At 52.8% G+C, this 17254-nt stretch overlaps 1 protein-coding gene across 4 annotated transcripts in view; it reads right to left on the bottom strand.

Moving 5' to 3' along the window:
• LOC306954995 (protein argonaute-1) overlaps positions 1-17254 on the bottom strand; it is a gene marked incomplete at both ends in the record, with an annotated part of 45584 nt that overhangs the window by 23387 nt on the left and 4943 nt on the right. The window contains 18 exons of one of the 4 annotated variants that reach the window (XM_079546215.1): positions 3213-3321; positions 3729-3928; positions 4736-4837; positions 5719-5853; positions 6334-6528; positions 8562-8652; positions 8946-9105; positions 9268-9452; positions 10851-10984; positions 11570-11692; positions 12517-12636; positions 12930-13077; positions 14033-14120; positions 14436-14570; positions 14866-15002; positions 15097-15278; positions 15407-15527; positions 16442-16625. In XM_079546215.1, coding sequence (XP_079402341.1) covers positions 3213-3321; positions 3729-3928; positions 4736-4837; positions 5719-5853; positions 6334-6528; positions 8562-8652; positions 8946-9105; positions 9268-9452; positions 10851-10984; positions 11570-11692; positions 12517-12636; positions 12930-13077; positions 14033-14120; positions 14436-14570; positions 14866-15002; positions 15097-15278; positions 15407-15527; positions 16442-16625 — 2549 coding nt within the window. Of the gene's footprint in view, positions 1-3212; positions 3322-3728; positions 3929-4735; positions 4838-5718; positions 5854-6333; positions 6529-8561; positions 8653-8945; positions 9106-9267; positions 9453-10850; positions 10985-11569; positions 11693-12516; positions 12637-12929; positions 13078-14032; positions 14121-14435; positions 14571-14865; positions 15003-15096; positions 15279-15400; positions 15528-16441; positions 16626-17254 lie in introns of those variants that run through there. The other 3 variants (XM_079546217.1, XM_079546218.1, XM_079546216.1) reach the window with 3 other exon arrangements.

A 17254-nucleotide genomic window follows, 5' to 3' on the forward strand; every position in this document is an offset into this window, starting at 1 on the left:
GCTTTGTGACACCAGGCATCAGGTCAGAGGCTCGGGACGCCCCGACTGCCCCCGTCACGTCCAGGTATGAGACAAGGGAATCAAACAGCATCCAACAACCCACAGGTAAATGGAAGTTATTCCTCTTCCCACAAGGCTTGCATGCACTTGGCGATGTTTCCAGTTGCAGAAGGAACGCGGGCGCACTGAGAAGGCAGAGAGACTCGGAGCCATTCGGGATGTCCGCGTGGGGTTTGTGGCTAACTACAAATCCTGATACGCCTCTGGCTTAACAGCTATCTGCTATGGGTAGCAAAATGCACAGCACCTCAACATGCACTTATTTGGGTGCATCTTGGGCGAGAAAACGGTAGAAATACTGAATGCTGGAGCGGCGCAGGAGGTACAGTGCATAGTCTGTTATAGAAAACATGCGGGTAGTCACACCCCTCCTAAACATCTTCCAAGTGGAAATACGGCTTAAAGGGCACAGCAGCTATTGAGTTTGGCTTCTTTATTGAATCAAGACCGTGAAAACCTAATGCAGAGGGTGAAATAAGGGCAGAACACGATCTGCAAGTCACCAGCTGAGCATTTCAGAAGCTGTGAAGCTTTCGTGTAGTTAAAATTGCTGTTAAAAGTAGGTGCTACATCAGCAAGTCTTCATTCATAGTTCTCTATGAACAGCCACCTTACAAATGAGTGCAAATCTTAAAGGTCCATTTTACATTTCAAGTCTCAAGGTTAAAAAAAAAAATGTTACAGAGCAACAAGCTGTTTTGTAAATGCCCACACTATCTCTTTTCAAAGGGTTAAAAATGGCACGCGCTATGCCACAGCTCCTAAAAGACGGTTCAGGATTCCAGACCCAACTAAAACACTAAAAGAAGAACTAGGAACCAAAAGACCTTCGGCCCTCGCTGCCGCCAGCAGCTGGGTGCGTTCTGTTGTAATGCTGGTGAACAAACCCACTGACAGAGAGAACCTTGACCTCAACCCCGGTGTGGTTCTTAACGAGGGGCTTTCTCATCCGAGGTGACCAGGCACAGCCCCTCTGAGAGCGTTTGGCTTTCGAGGAACACAAGCCAGAGGTGTGAGGATGAAATGGAGAGGTGCTGGATTTGTGTCACTATGCAGGCACTTGTGTATAGGAATGTAGGCTTCTCGCGTTGACACTTTGAGTTGAGGCTTTCCCTGCTCTCTAAAAGCTTTCCTAAGACTTCACACCCTACTGACCACGAAGAGCTCCTGGTCTCCTCCCCACCACCCTGCAGACAGACAGCAGTGGCATTTGACACAAGGTGCAAAGGAAAACGTGAACCAAATACTGCAGTCTTGAGGAAAAAGACAACTGTGCTAAATGTAGGATCTTCACCAAGGGTGACATCAGTGGGCTCAGCACTTAGTTTGCATAGCATATTGATGTCTTCATTGTTCACAAACACGTTGCCCAGAAAGAAAACAGGCAGAGTGAATTCCCAGTATTAGGACAGATCAATGGGCCAGCATGACTAGAGCGGATTTCATGCAGGCAAGGCGAGTTTAAACATCAGAAAGCAGAAAACAAAAGGTGTGCTTCCATCCGTGCACTGACAAGGGGCAGCGCTGGTGACAGATCTGCTCTAGAAACACTTTTGGCAGTAAAATGGTGACAGAGCTCTGCTGAGAGCTCGGTAGGAGTGCACGCAGTTTCCCTCTTCAAGGAAGTGTTGTGCAAAGCTTTCATATAGAAAAAAAACCCACCCATCTGCCCACATGCCATTGGTAATGAGTTGTTACTGCTGCCCTGCTGTGCGTGATGGTCATTCTGTGCAGCAAAATGAATCTGAAAAGCAGCCACCACGTTACTGCTGGAAACAAACAAACAAACAAGGCTTTTTTTCTCCCTGTCCAAAAGAGATCAGGAGGAGCTTCCCCACGACGAGAACAAGGATTTGATCATCCTGCCTAAGGAACGCCTCTGGTGTGCTTTCAGAATAAAAACCCCGCGCACAAATCGGCGATAGGGCGACACAAAGAGCAGCACAAGATAGCAGCACAACGGTGGAGAGGCCCCGAGCTGCACGGCCACACTGTGCAACACACAGGAAGCGTTGGGAACCTCTGGTGCGAGCGCGGCGATGTAAACTGTGAGCATGTGAATGACTCGTGTGATTTGGCAACAGACTCGGTATCGTATAAAAATAATGCTCAGTAAAAAAATCCCGGTGTCCATCATAGAAATCGAGGAGAGAAAAAAAAAAAAAGACAGAAGAAAAAAAGAAACTGATAGCGATTTCTGTCCTCATGGGATGACAGTGCCCCCATTTGTCAGACACGGGTTTAAATAACAAGTAGTACATTGGAAACAAAAATGGGTCAGCAGCCATCAAACGTGTCCTATATGAAAGTGCACATCTTTCAACGGAGTTCAACCACCACGAGGTTGTGATCTAACACAAACTGCAACTCAGGACCATAGAAATTAACTCCTTCCGATGGAAATATGGACCACCATCAAGACAAGATTACTATTTTCCTTACAAGATTAAAAACATTGAAATTTTGCAGCATCGTAGTAAGGCACTCACCCACGGAAAAGTCTGTGACTGTTGCTTCAAATGGCAGCAGCTAACTAGCTTTTAACACAAGGAAGACAGTTTTCAGTTCTAAGTGCTAGGGTGCCTTACGTCATATGGGGGGGAACTCGGGGGCGGGGAGCTGTTAGTGTTAGAGTTATCTATAAACTAGCTGTTTTTTTTCCCCTTAACCCATTAAAGCATCTCGTATTCTAAAATATTAGTTTTATAAATCTAGTCTTCTGTTTTAAGGCTCTAAAAATCCCCTCCCCCCAACCCCCACAAAAAATACCTACCAGCGCCTGATGGGCAACGGAGGACCAAATCCGCCTTTCACAGTCAGGAGTCTCTAGTATTGCATCTTAAACATGAAAACCTGCTTCCGCCTCCTCCTGGGACTTTTATCCCTTCCTCGAATGCCTTCAGGTGTTTGGTCAGGTCAAAATTTTGCAAAGCCAGAAAAAAATTAAAAAAATAATCAGTCTCTTCCAATCCTACCGAGGTGTTGGATCTTCCCGTCCGGTGGTGCTGGTCTCCTGCCTCGAACCGACGCTGCCTGCCCTGCAGTGATTTCTCATTGGAAAAAAAAAAAACAAGGTGTCCCAATGCTTCCTTTTTTGTATGGCTCCTACAAATCTGAAAGCTTTCTTGAGTGAGGTAACAAAAGTTAGGCTTTCAAGCAAAGTACATGGTACGTAAAGTGTCCTGATGAACCTGCACAGCCTTCGCCAAGGCCTGGGGGTCTCTGCCGTTGCTCTGTCCAGATATATGGCTGCCCTCGCCACTGAAAGTGCAAGAAAATAGTTGTGTCATTAATTGAAATTCCCCCCACCCAGGAACACTGAGAACTCCCTCTGATACCAGTCTGCTGCGCTGGAAATCGCCTGCATTTCTGCCTTGTGCTACACGTGAGCCAAGCCCAGCGCTGCAGGGATTCTGGCACCCTGAGGAGTGTGGCAATGCTCAGACACTCCAGGGATGCCCAGGATGGGATTTCACACTCCTTAATCCCCCTTCCCTCCTACACTGAGACCTAAGAGGACGCAGCCATGGGCGAACCATTCTCAACCAAGGGTCTTTTGCCGAGCAGCTCAGCAGCAGGCCCTGCTGCACACAAAAGCAAGGTGCTTGGGCCCCACTGCCCTCCCGCAGGGTTTGTCCTCCCTGGGACCACAGGCACAGCCCCCTCACCTGTCGTGCTCCTTGTCCACGAGGTGATACCTGGCTCTGAATGCCACCAGCCGGGCGTAGTAAGCCGGGGCTGGGATGGAGACCGAGCGAGTGCAGCGCACGTAGGTATGGCACAGCTGGTACGTGAGGATCTGCAGCTCATCTGCCGTGAACCGGTTGTCATCCCAGAGCACGTAGTAATGGGAGGGCCGGCTCGTACCCTGCAAGGAGACACAGTGCTGGGAGAGGTGCTGCTGGTGCCCGCAGACTGGGTATCTGCAGGCAGCTGCCCTGCATCCTGGTCACCCCCCTCCTCAATCTAAACAAGCTGTCAAAACAATCTCAGTAGGCGAGGGGCCCATGGTCCTTTACTTCGGGAGCCCTAAAAGTGAACAGGCAGGAAAGCACTTTGCACTGAAGCATAAACTACAGCCAGGCACTGCTGGTGTTTTTGTGCTGCTTGCCCAGGCTCCCAACACTGCACAGCCCCACTGCATCACACTGCACCAGCACAGAGCTCCCCCAGTGCTCCCACCGAAGCCAGCTCCTTGCAGGAGGAGTGGATGCCAAAAAGCCTCCCTTGTGGAAGCAGCTGTAGATGGAGTGCAATTTCTTCTGTATGGTTTCTGATTAATCTTGGCTGCCTGATGAAAGGCAGCTGCAAAGCAAGCCAGCTCCTCCAGGGACGGCTGGCCGCAGCTCTCCCGCCCACACCAGACAGCAGGGCCCTGCTGATGACCAGGCGCACCAGCGAGCCCTGCGTGCTTGGGCACCATCTGACAAGCTGCTGAACTGGCTGCTCCAAAGAAGGAAATTCTCAGAGGAGATCTTTGGCTCCAGGAGAGAAGCCAAGCACATGCCACGTCATGCAGCGGCCGTCCCGGCACCTGCCAGCACAAACCATCATGATGGCAGCTTGGATCAAACTACCCACGTCTCCATGGCCCTTCAGATGCACAAGAGTGAAATTTGCAACAAGAACCAAAGGAAAACAATGCATCACAGCAGCCAGCCCTGCAGCACGGTACCTGAATGCCTGCATGACTGCACAAGTAAAAGTCAAACTCGAAAGGGTGGGTGATGTTTGTGTCCACTGTTGTTCCTGCTGGGATGTTTCCGCTCTTCCCAATCTACAGAGAAAAGAAAGAGATCCAAGCATTGCAGAATTTGGCTACTTCCTGCTATCCAGAGTGCTGTCTGTAACAGCTGCCCTGCACCAGGGCCACAGCACGGGGTCACCATCGCCGTGTCTCAGTTGGAAAGCACTGTGCAGAGCCACTTTATTACAGGGGAACAGAATCAGGTCATCCTACTCTGCTCCCTGTCCCGACAAGCTTGCCAGCATTTTCTGCCAGCATCAACACCAGGCATGACGTACACACAGAGCAAACGACATCAAAGGAGCAGGCAGGGCGAGGTCTGGGCACGGCCCATCCCACTGCTCAGATGAAAATTCAGTGAGCAGAACACCAGGGATCTCTGCAGACAGCGTGCACTGGGGCCTCTGCCACGAGATACGAGGGCTTCAGGCCATGATCAAACGCGGCCCTCAGGTCCCAACATTAAGCCTTTACGCCCAGGTAGAGACTGAGTCTGGCTACACGACAGTTCAACCCTAAATTTGGACCAAATCTAGGAAAAGCTACAATGATCAGTGCCTTACTGCACAGCACAGAGCACACAAACTTTGTGTGAGCTGTGAGCAAGCAAGGGGTTATTCATCCCGTCACAACGTCAGCAACTGCAGCTACCACCAAAACAGATGTTTTCAGGCTGACAGAGGCTATTTCAAGGAGTCACCAGGATCGTCAGCACCCAGTAACTCATCGTAACAGCAAACAGCTGTCTGGGTTTCTAGAAGCCTAATCCTCACAGATACAGGAGTCAACTGAGCAGCACATTTCATTCAAGAAAGTGCTCTGCCTGCCAGTGGTGAGCTTTGCACTCAGCCCAGGGCTGGCTGCTCCTAAAAGCTGGCAATGAAGCAGCCCCCCCCAGGCCCAGCACTCACCCTCTCGTTCTTGTCTGCGCAGAAGAGGCGGGTGTGATGCCTTTTCTGGACAACGATGTAAGTGATGCCAGGCTGGTAATCCTTTTCCAGTTTGATGCAGGCATCTCGGATTGCTAGCAGCTCATAGTGAAGGATCTAGAGGGACACACAGTGTAAAGGGAGTGGACACAATGGCCTGTGTCTGCACCCAGCCTTCTCCATGCAGCAGCTAGTGCAGCTTTAGGCTAACCAGCAGGCAGAACCAAGAGATCTTACACTGCCAGCCATGAGCACTCCTCAGCACAATGCATCCCCAACACAAGTGGGAAAAGAGGACAGTGCTCAAACCCAGCCTCAGAGGGAGCTTCCAAGCACCAGCCGTCTGGTGTCCTCACACTGCTAAGCTGTCCTGAGTGACTGCCAGGTGCCCAGCACCAGCTTTGCAAGGCTTTGGCTCAGTTCCACACTGTTGAATCAGCCCAACACCACCAGTACACCCACAGCATTACAGCAAAACCCCAAAATTCCAGGCAACACAAGTGTGAGCAAGGCAAACTCAGGGCACTGAAGCTCTTTGCCGGCCTTCTTCGTCGAGTAAAAGCACGTGAGGCTGAGGGAGAAGCAAAGGCTGCTCACCTGTGGGAGCTGCCCCTCGGGAACACCGTCACGGTAGAAGATGATCCTGGTGGGTTTGAAGCGCGTGGATTTGTAGAACTGGATGAGGAGCTCCCTCACCATGTAGGACAGATCCTCAATGATTTCCTGGCGAGGACGCTGCACGCGCACTGTGGCACAGTACCGGCTGGGGTGGGCGTCCATGCTGCCCACAACCTGCAGGGACAGCGGTGGGACAGGCCCACGTGTTACCACAGCGTGGACGAAGGGGACGTGGGACTTTCCCATCCTCTGACTGTCTCAAACACCCACGGCAGAGCAGCTCGAGCTCACAGCTCAGGAGATGGGGCAGCAAATACCACGCAGGCAAGTGCAACCCAGAAAGGACAACCCTGGTGGCAGCTACATCCCAGTTTCATGCTCTCTAGAGCCCTGTGTGGCACTTTGGGGAAATTCTGGTGACTTGATGGGCACTGCTGAGCCACGTAGCTGTGTGGGCTGAGACGGGGCTGTTTCTGCTCTGTTTCCACACTCCTGCACAAATGCAGATGACTGAAAGGGAAATGCCCTGTCTGCCTATGGGCACACTTCTCTCTCCATCCCTCACTTGAAGTTTTTGGCTTCCACGAATGACAGCATCATGCTGAACCTGCTTTGCTGCGCCGGTGACATCTCCAGGTACAAAACCTCCCCTACCACCGCCACGCCACTGCTGTAAATGCTGCTTAAGTCTTTATTACGCTTACAACAAGAAGCTCTGATACCAGCTCTTAGCTCTCCAACCACAGCAAAAGCACCAGCGCCCTGCCCACGCAGGACAGCCAGGAGGCCCTCTGCTTAAATGTCCGCAAGGAGCAGCTGGCAGCATCACGTCCCCACGTCCCCACGCTCCACTCAGTCGCAGGCAGCGGCGCTGCCCCAGACTGCGGCAGTCTGCCCTCCCCAAGGACGCGGTGGGATGAGTCACCTCTGGCAGCTGCTGAGCAGGGAGTCACCCATAGCAGCTGGGCACTGCGGAGGGCAGACCTCAAAGATGTCAGGCAACGTCCTGAGAGCAGCCAGGCTTGGCCGTGATGCAGGGGCGGAGGCACGGCGTGAGTCACGGGTGCCGGGGTGGCTCTGGCCCCCACTGTGACACACAGCCCGAGTGCTGGTGGGGATGCTGCTGTGTCATCTGTGTCCCACCATGCAGGGCAGGGAAAGCACCGCAGGCACACATCCTGCACAGCAATGCTCCTGCCCTGTGGCCCTCACACTCAGTTTCACTGCTGCTTAGCAAAAGGAGCTCTAGGCTTCGGCCTGCTGAGACGCTCAATAGAAATGCTTCCTCTGGCCCCTGTGATGGGCCCTTTTCTGTGGTCTTATTAACAACAAACCAAGGAGAAGAACAAGGCCATCTGAAGGCTCCACCCCTTTGCCCTTGCAGATCAGAAAAAGCTTTTATAGAAATTAAAACTAAAACTCCACAGTGGTTCTGTGCAGAAAGACACAGAGGATGTTTTCAGAGTGGAAGCGCCGCCGCCAGGAAACAGACTGTTCTGTCCCACCCACACCTATGAACGAACAGCCAAAAGCATTTCCCAACCCCTTTTAATTAAGAAAAAAAAACAATCCTCCAAAGATATTTGCATGCCAAGGAAAACCTGAGCTACGAGTCCTGGAAAGCTAAGAACTTAATAGGAAAATGCTGAAGTGCTTAATTAAAACAGACGCTACGAGAACCTGACACTCTCCTTGTCTGCACCAAGCACAAGGCAAGCTGTCAGAGCCTCACCAAAAACACGAGCAGCCAGCCGGCCCAGCAGCACACGAGCAGCCATCCCTCACTCCATGGATGCTCATCACGGGCTTGGAGTGAATAAGCAAAGCCACTCCATTTCTCCCGTTCCCAAATCCCCATCTGGGGAAGGTTCCTCCAGGGCTGCCGTGGAAGAGCTGCGATGCCTCCAGCGATGGCAGCACGCAGCTCCCCGCGCGGCCGTCCGACAGCACTGCAGGGCTCGGCACATCGCGAGCCCCATCTGCTGGCTGCTGCCAGCTCTCCCTGCAGCTCAGAAGCTCCCTGCAACAACTTTGCGGCGCGGCACCTTCAGGTGTTCCCCAGCTCCCCAGGAGGTGCCCACAGGGCATGGGGCCACCCTGAGAAGCGTCAGCACGGTGGCGAAGTAGCACACAAGTCTCGCTCCAGTTCCTGCCTCTCATCAAGCCTACAAAGCATGACTGAGCCCAGCCCCAGAACTGGAACTTACAGCTGTTATTGAGGGTTTCTTCCCATCTCCAGCAGGTGGGTGAGTGACATCAGCCCCGAGGAATATCACTGGTTGCTGAAAGACAGCAGAGCTGGTGGGAAAGAAGAAAAAGCAGCAGTCAGCCTCCTGGGGGCATCTCAGGACAATGCACAGCCCAACAGAGAAGAGCAGATGGCCAGAAGACATCTCCCAACCTCCAGGCTCTGGGGTGGACACAGGCATACGTACAGCTTGTCACAAGGCAGGATGGGCTACAAGCCTTCATTTCAGGGAGCTGCTTTACACAGCTGCAAGTACTGCACAGTCTGAGGGAAGGGCTGACAGGAGGGACATGGAACACAGCACACAAGCCCTAAAGCCACGACAGGCAGCAGCCATACGAACCGCTGGTGAGGCACTAGGATGTTGTTGATCCCGCCAAGCTTGACGTTGATCTTGAGGCAGAGGTTGGAAAGGGTCTGTGGGGAGGTTTTCACCACATTCTTGACCTGGACGCACTGCGTGGCCATTCCCAGGAGAGTGTCCCCAACACGCTTCACCTCGGCTGTGGGCAGAGGAAGCATAGGAATGGGCAGGCAATCAGCAAAGCACAGCTGTCAGCATCGACCTCAAAAATGGAGGGAGAAAGCGGAGGGGACACAGCCAGCCCTCCTGAACCAGAGCAAAACCCTTCACTTCTCCCCGCCCGCCCCGGCCCAAGACGCACCGTACACTGGTGTTTTTCCTGGCAGGATGACAATGATGAGCTGAAGCCCTGAATAGGTGTTCTTGAGGTGCCGAAACATGGGCTCCACACTGTCTGCACCCTGGGCATATTTACAGAAACAGGGCTGGCCCTGGATCGGCATCCCTGCGTCCTTGGAGATCTTACGCAGCTGGTCTGTAAAGTTCCTGTGCCCGAGAGGAGAGAAAAAGCAGCCCAAAATCAGCCCACATGGCGAATGCCAGCAGAAGTCCAACACGTGTTAGAGCTGAGCGGCCCCGGCCTGGCCATCCTCTCTTAGTGCTCTCTTACCCACAGTAAAGACTTTTCCTGAGGACCGAAGGAGCTGTAAGCTATTCCTATTTAGAAATGAGGAGAAGGGGAGCAGACCTGTTCTCTGGGAAAGGTTGATTTCCAGGTGATTTGCAAAGCCAAGAGCAGCCTTCACTTATCAAACCAAAGCGCTCTGCTGCACGCAAGGTCAGCTACACTACCAAGATAGATTTCCAAGGATTGCCAAGGATAAATGTGATGCAGGGAGCTCCCAGCTCTGCCAGTGGAAGAGCCTATCCTGAAGGGGTGATAAGGGGAGTGCAGTGCTACTCCCACCTGCACACAGTTACCGCAGACAGAGAGGCTTTGAGCTGCTCCAACCCATCCCAAATGCCACTGTTAAACACAGCCAGAGAGCCACGCAGAACGCTCACCTCAGTGCTTCCACTCTTGGTCAGGAGAAACTTGGGATCCCACCAGAATTCAAAACTAAGGTGACAGCTCTCTAAACCACATGAACTCTCTCTGCTCAGCGTCACTTTGCTATCAAATCAGAGCTACCCTAAGACTCCTATATCATAAAAACCCACGGCACGTTAGTGTAATCCATGCAGGAAGCATTCTGTTCCAGAAGGCACTGTGTGTCCTTGAAAGCAGCAGGAACACTTCTGCTTTGGCCACTGAAGACAAGAGGAGAGGCATCTTATTCCAGGGGGAAATATTGGTTAATCCAGTGGACAGGGGGATAACAAAGGGCAATGTGAGGATGTAGAGACCCAGTGATGTCACAGCACAAAGGAAAACCTCTCCAAGGTAAATCACGGAGTAAAGTGGGACAGAAAGTTCATTAGCCAAATTAAATTCAATCCTGAGCTCCTGGGTTATTGCAGAAACTTTTAACTAAATATTTCTGACAACCTCATCCACCTTCCCCTTGAGGAAATACAGGTCAGAAGAGCTCAGTGCAGTACCACCGGCCTCAGGGCTGGCAGCATCAGAACGAGACACCTGATGCAAAGGACAGAGCGAGGAAAGAGAGACTGCCAGCCCACATGTGTTACAGCGATGATGTGCTGGCGCCAACCTCGCCAGGATAAACAGCCGTGCACTCCGGATAAACTAACAAGAATCAGCACCCAACACCCAGCCTGAACCTGGATCAAATTTGTACCAGCAAGCCGTTCAGCCACACACAGATCCAATGTCAGCAGGAAGGGAAGCGCAGCCCCGGGCTGCAGACAGCAGCGCTGCACTGCACGCCAGCACAGCTCCTTCTGCCTCCTCCCACCCTCACGGGCTGCCCGTTTCCTTACTTCAGCACCTCTTCTCGACACTGCTTCTGCGGGGCAAAGCAAGCAATCGCCCAGACTTTGATCTCAATGCCGTTGTAGAACTGCTTCCCTCGCATGTCCCACACGCCCTGGTTGGGAGTTGCAATGGCTCGGTTCTGCAAGGCAAACAGACGGTCAGAGCGCTGCCGCCGAGGGGCCACGAGGCACAGCAGGACCGGCCCCACGCCGGCAGTCCCTGGGATGCACGTGCTGTGTCTGCACTCATCAAGCTGCACGCCCTGAAGAGCTGTGCTTGCTGAAAGCCGCTCCCTGCTCTTCCAAGGACGACTGTGGCTCTCAGCCATGGGTAGTTAAGAATTTCAGCTCCTCCAAGGTGATGGAAAACTCACCTGAGCTGCTCTCGTGTGGCATCACAAAGCAGAGAGTCCTGAGAACCAGGCATCTCTCTGGGTGTGGACACAGAGCCCATCCACGTGTCAACCACACAGACCGTGGGAGAACCACAGCCTGACCCCAAATATCCCTCTCCCTTTCAGCCCACTTCCCTGTCACTGCATGACTCACGCTTACAACTTTCAGAAAAGTCATATTGCAAAAAACACGGAGGTGCTCCAATAAAAAAAATCCCACCTCTGATCTATAAATCTGAAGGTAGCACAAATTTTAGTCAAAAACAGTGTTTCCCACGGTGAGAGCATCCATCCCTGTGCACTGCAGCCAACCAGCACAGCCCTGCTTACCCTGCCTCCATACTGCAGGATAGGCGCCGGCAGGACCCTCCCCGTCACCTCCGTCATGTCATCCTTCACCTTGATCCCAAACTCCTGAATGTATGGATCCAGGTTGTAGCTGGCATTCTTCATCTGCAGAGGGAAGGAAGGGCCAATGGGAAGGAATGAGATCGACTGCTTCGTGCCATGCAGCATTTAGCTGACCAGGAAACAAGGGCACCTCAAGTTCTGCTCTCTACAAAGCTGAATTCCTCCTGGTAGGGAAGGGGAAGCGATTGAATACAAAAGGCCAAACTCTGCCATCCAAACTGACCTGTGGAGGACCTGAGCTCTGAATGAACTGACTGATGTAACTGAGAGCAGAGCAGGCTCCTGAGATGTAAGGCATCAATGGGAAAGTTTGGAGAGCAAGATTCTGTTATCAAAAGCCCCAAAAGGAATTAAAAGCATCCCCAGCTTCCAAAGCCCAGAGACATTCGTTTGGTATCAACAGCACTGCTACACAGCTCCAGTCCAGCTGCTGGCAGAGCCAGATTTCTCATTCCCCTGCTTGTCCCAAGGAGACCTGCAGACAGTTTCCATACCACAGGCTGATAACGCACATCTCCACACACATCTGGAGCTACCTCTCTCATTTGCTTTTCTATTTTAAGTTCACCTCCCTTTGTGTCAGTTTGCTTGAACCTGAGGACCTGAATTCGCTGCATTTGAGTTTTCCCTGTCACTCTGAGCTGCATTCTCCTGTGCAAGCATCCCTCACATGCAGATGCCAAGGATGGGGGATTCAGTCAAAGAATAACCAAGCTATTAACTCCGCCAGCATCTTCTAGGCAGGCCACAGCTGCTTCCTGCTGTGCAGCTTAGCAGCAGGACCAGAGTGAGGCACACTGCTGACACAGCACAGCCTGCCACCAGAGCCCCAGTCCAACACCAACCCCTGCCATGGTGGCACTTACCAGGCGGCTGATCTCCTCCTGCCTGTCTGGGGCAGACCTGGCCGTTGCTTTTATCATGGTTGATGTTTGATTGTCTGTGAGCTTCTTGATGCACCGCTGGCCTGCCACGATGTTACACACCTGTGTGCAGAGGAAAGCAAGCAGCCACGTGTTAAAAAGTGAGGACCACGGCTAACCTGCCCTGCGTCACCACCGGTGACAAACCTACAGGAGAGCAGCATCTTTACAGCATGAGCACGGGCTCATCCTTCACTTCTTAGCAGCAGCTCTCACCAGGTCAGTATTGCAGTAGTTAGCACCCATTACCCATTAGCTGCAGAATATTTGCCAGCAAAGACCAGAGGCCACACTGCTTTTGCTTCTGACCGTGCCCAAAAGCTGGAACGCTCAACAGTGCAGAAGCCAGCACTCACCTCCAAGGGCAGGTATGTGTGCTTCTGCTCTTGGCCAACCTGGAGACACGGGAGGTGAGGGTATTTCAGCTGCAGGTTGTATTTCTGCTTGAAGTACTGAGCCACTGTGCACTCCACTGTCTGACCGCTCTCCAGCTGCAGGGGAAACCTGGCAGAAGCAGGACACGAAGGATGCACCTACTCAAAACAGACACTTCCAAAACTCAAGCACTCCTTACTCTGGCTGAGAAGAGAGGGAACTGGCAGGCTCTCGCTCAAGAAAATAAAAAGCAGAACAGAAGTATTTTCAGAAATCAAGACAGGAATACTCTGATCCCAGCCTAACACTGTGATCTCTAAATAAAGCTCTTCCTCGCTAATCCAGCTAATCAGGGCAAATGTTTATTACAGGACATGCCATGCATGCTGCTGTCAGGTACATAAATACAGCCACATGGCACTCCGAAGGACTTCCGTGCTTGGTGCCTTCTTTGGGAGTTGAGCTGGGATTCAGGCAAAGGTTAACCAGATCCTGAACATTTATAGGGGCAGGGAAAGCACAAGGAGCAGACGTGCAGACAGCTCAGCACTGAGGGCTCCTCTGCCAGCTCTGAGGGAGCCACCCAGCCCCACGGGGGTCCATGGGGAGCAGGACAGTCCCAGAGCAGGATGGGCTGCTCTTGGCCCACAGCCCCCGGCACAGAAGGACTCCTTGGCCAACTCCCCTCCCAGGCACATGCAAATAATTTTAAGGCAGGGGATCGCTTTATCCCCCGCCAAAGCTTCTGCTTCAGCAGCGTCTATTTTAAGCAAGAAGAAAACCAAACTCAGAGGTAAAAACTAGGACAGCTCCTGGCACGTCAGCTCCCGCCCTCCGCTGCGTGCCTCTGCCAGACAAAGCATCCTCTCCACTCCCACCCTCCTCCCCTCGCCACCCACTCTCACAGCACATGACACAGAGCAGTGCAAGCTCCTGTGCCCAAGACTGCTGCACAGTGCAAAGCACATCTCCTTTTGCTGTCACAGGCTGGAGTTTTCCCTCCAGCTCTCCCTAACACGAACGGCAGCTGCTAAAAAGGAGAACAGTTCAGATTTTTCCGAGGGCATCTTCCCACCCTCCTTACGTCTGGTGGCTGGCCGGCCGCCGGGTCACGTTACACACACGGTATTTCCTCTTCATCTGCCCACAGTGGGTAACCTCTACCTTCAAACCTGATGCAGACAGAAAGACACAGCAGAACCACTTGTAAATGTGGGAATGATTCCCTTCGGCCCGATCTCCCCCTGACACTATGAACACCTTCCTTAAATAATTAGCTGTTTGCAGAGCAGGTATGCTTGTGGATGCCTGAGAAGTGCAGCAAGGGAGGCAACAGTGCCCCAGGCAGCGTTTTAAAGGCGCAAACCCTGCATTCCCTGCTGCTGCCGGGGTGGGAGATAAGCTGATTTGACAAAGCCAGTCTGCAGCAGCGCCAGGCTGAGGTCAACACTGCAGCAGGGCCCCTCAGCTCTGCCCAGAGGCTCTACCTTTGATCTCCTTGGTGAAACGCACTCTCTGTGAGTCTGTCAGTGGCTTCGGTTGTTCATCGATGTTCCGGATATCCAGCACCTCACACATGAACTCAATTACAGGCTGGGCTTTGTAGAAGGCCGTTGCAGAAACTGAGGAACAGACACCATGATGTTTCTCTGCTCTCCTTCAACAGTCAGACCTGACCCAAGAGCAGGCAAGGTCTGGTCTCCCCAAACACACCCAGCCCCAACGCTGCAGTTCCCTACTGCTGACCCCCCACCCCACCACATTCAACACTGGACACCGGACTCCCATCAGCCAGACTTAAACAAAAAGCCCCCAACCTACAGTGCTAAGTTCTAGCCTGTGCTCCTTTCTGTGGGCAAATGTGACTGTGCTGGGCATGCTTGAGAGCAAAGCGTTTTGGCATGAAAAATACATCACCATCAATGTTGAGCATCATCTTCCACATGGCAGGCCTGACGGACTGGTGGAAACCGAACCAGACCTCCCTGCCACCTCCCAGGGGGTGGTAATAGCCTTCAGGGGGGGAGAAGAAGGAGCGGCCAACCGGGGTGTACCTGCACAGCAGAGGAAACAGCACATGGAGCAACAGGCACCGACCACATCACGGCAAGGCAGCGACTGCGGGGCACCCCAGCCACGTGCACGTACCTCATGGAAGCCAGGTGCCTCATGGCCACATCCAGTGCCTGGACAGACTCCAAAGGCACAGGGATCTGCCCGCTCACCAGGGCTTCGTGGAGCATGCGCCAGCTCACGATGGCCATCCATTTGATAGAGACCTTAAATATCCTGTCCTTGCCTTCTCCTGGGATTGTCACCTCAAAGTCAACCTGAGTGCAGAAGGGAAGGGAAGCAATCACGGCACTGGCACAAGACTTCACGGTCACAGCGCAAAGAGAGGTGGTTCATTTTTCAGTTGGCTCTTCCCATGCTCGGGGATCCCCCGTCCCACTCTTACCCTCTCATTTCCAATGGGTAAGGCCGTAACAGTGTAAATGTTTTTCTTCCCATCGTAGACTGGCTTCCGGTCGCCAAAGATCTGAGGTTTGAAGTGCTGTACCATGTACTCCACGACTTCCCTACACGGACAAGCAGAGGCAAGAAAGAAAGGCACAGGGGAGAGAGGAGCGAGGTTTGGTTTGCCAGTTTCTTCACAGCCTGATGTGTGACTGCCAGGTGCTGAGCTTCTCCATCTGAGGCACCTCTGGGCTCTCACTGCAGTGCTGCAGGCCAAGGAATGGCAGAGCCAGGTCCTTCCCAAGGCAAGAGAGCACCCACACAACACCTACGTGCCTTGCCCCACAGCTTGTTAAATCAGTTTCAGCAGAACAAGTTTACACAGCATGCAGCAGCCAGCTGCCAACCTGCAGTGCACTCCATGGACACAAGCTGCCAAGAGTATAGGAAATAGCAGCTACAGCATCTGCTCACTGGCCTCTGAGACACAGAGCCACCCAGGCTGCTTTGGGCAGGAGGGGAAGGAGAGTGAAAAGGGTGTCAAAAAAAAAACAGGAAAAAAAAAAAAAGAAAAAAACCCATGCAATGGCCCAAGGTCTGGGGCTTCCTATTTTTAAATGATGCGATTGTTGCCAAAATTGCACAGCTGCTTTGAAGAAGCAGGAGCGTGTGCTAAGTTCAGGACCTTCTAAGCTATCAGGAACAAACCCTGCTGCACAAACACAGCTCGCAACGTTCAGCCAGCTGCACACGTTGAGCAGTGCTGAGACTTCAGCACACAGGGGCTCCAGGCACCAAAGCTGGCAGTGTCCAGGTGTTTGCTGGGCATGAGCACACCTGGGCTGGAGGCCACGGGGCACCAAAACTGCTTCCAACACCACTGAATGCTGCTTTTCCACCTCAGCACGGAGGGGGCAAAGCTAAGCACAGACAACGTCCCCCTGCTGGTTTCCACTGGTGAAGAGGAAGGAAGGCACTTACTGCAAGGAAACTGGAAGCAAGGAACGAACTCCTAAACCTCTAATACTTGCCTTACCTGTTGACTCTGCGGGGGCATTTGTCAGGCTTGATATCCACTTCATAATGATACACGTCGATCTTGGGAATGTCCACTTCAAAGTAGTTGGCCAAGAGCTTGATGGGCTTCCCAACAGTTCCTATCCCGGGCCGACGCGGCGCTTGAAATACCTGCTGCAAGGGTGGCAGGTAAGCGCCTGCAGCTGATGGAGAGAAAGCAAAGGGTCAGCAGGGCTGGAAATCCCAAAATCACACAGCCGGAGCCCACAGCCCTCGCATCGCCACATCCCAAACCCACACCCCATGCCCAAAGCTGCACGGCTCGCAGCAGCACAGCTGGAGGTGCAGGGAGCTTCCTGGCCACCTTCCCTCTGGATTATGGGAGGCAGCTGAAAATACCTCCAGCCCCCACTTCAGCGTGGGCTCCGGCTCTGTGAAGGGGATGCAGTGGCTCTTCTCACATTATTACACGTTACAAATTATTATGCAGATTTACTGGTGGAGATCTGGAGCTGGAGACTGAACGGCGCTGCTCTCTGAAGCAAGATCTGCCCTTCCTGCTCCCTTCCCACTCTCCCAATCTCCATCCATCCCAGTCTGCATCTTATTTGTTTCTCAAAACCCAGTGAGGTCTTCAGCCAGCTGGGCAGGGATGCAGCAGATCAGATATTCAGAGCACTCCATCTGCATGGCCAACTGTCGAAGCCAGCCCCCAGACAGCATCCCGGCTCCGATTTAGGATCCGTAACACACGGAGCTCTCACCACCCCTCACTCTCATCCAGTTTCCACTTGAACCCAAATTACGATCCCGGGCTCAAAATACTGGAAGG

This window comes from Tetrao urogallus (assembly GCF_951394365.1).
Source record: "Tetrao urogallus genome assembly, chromosome: 23".
NCBI classification, from domain to species: Eukaryota; Metazoa; Chordata; class Aves; order Galliformes; family Phasianidae; genus Tetrao; species Tetrao urogallus.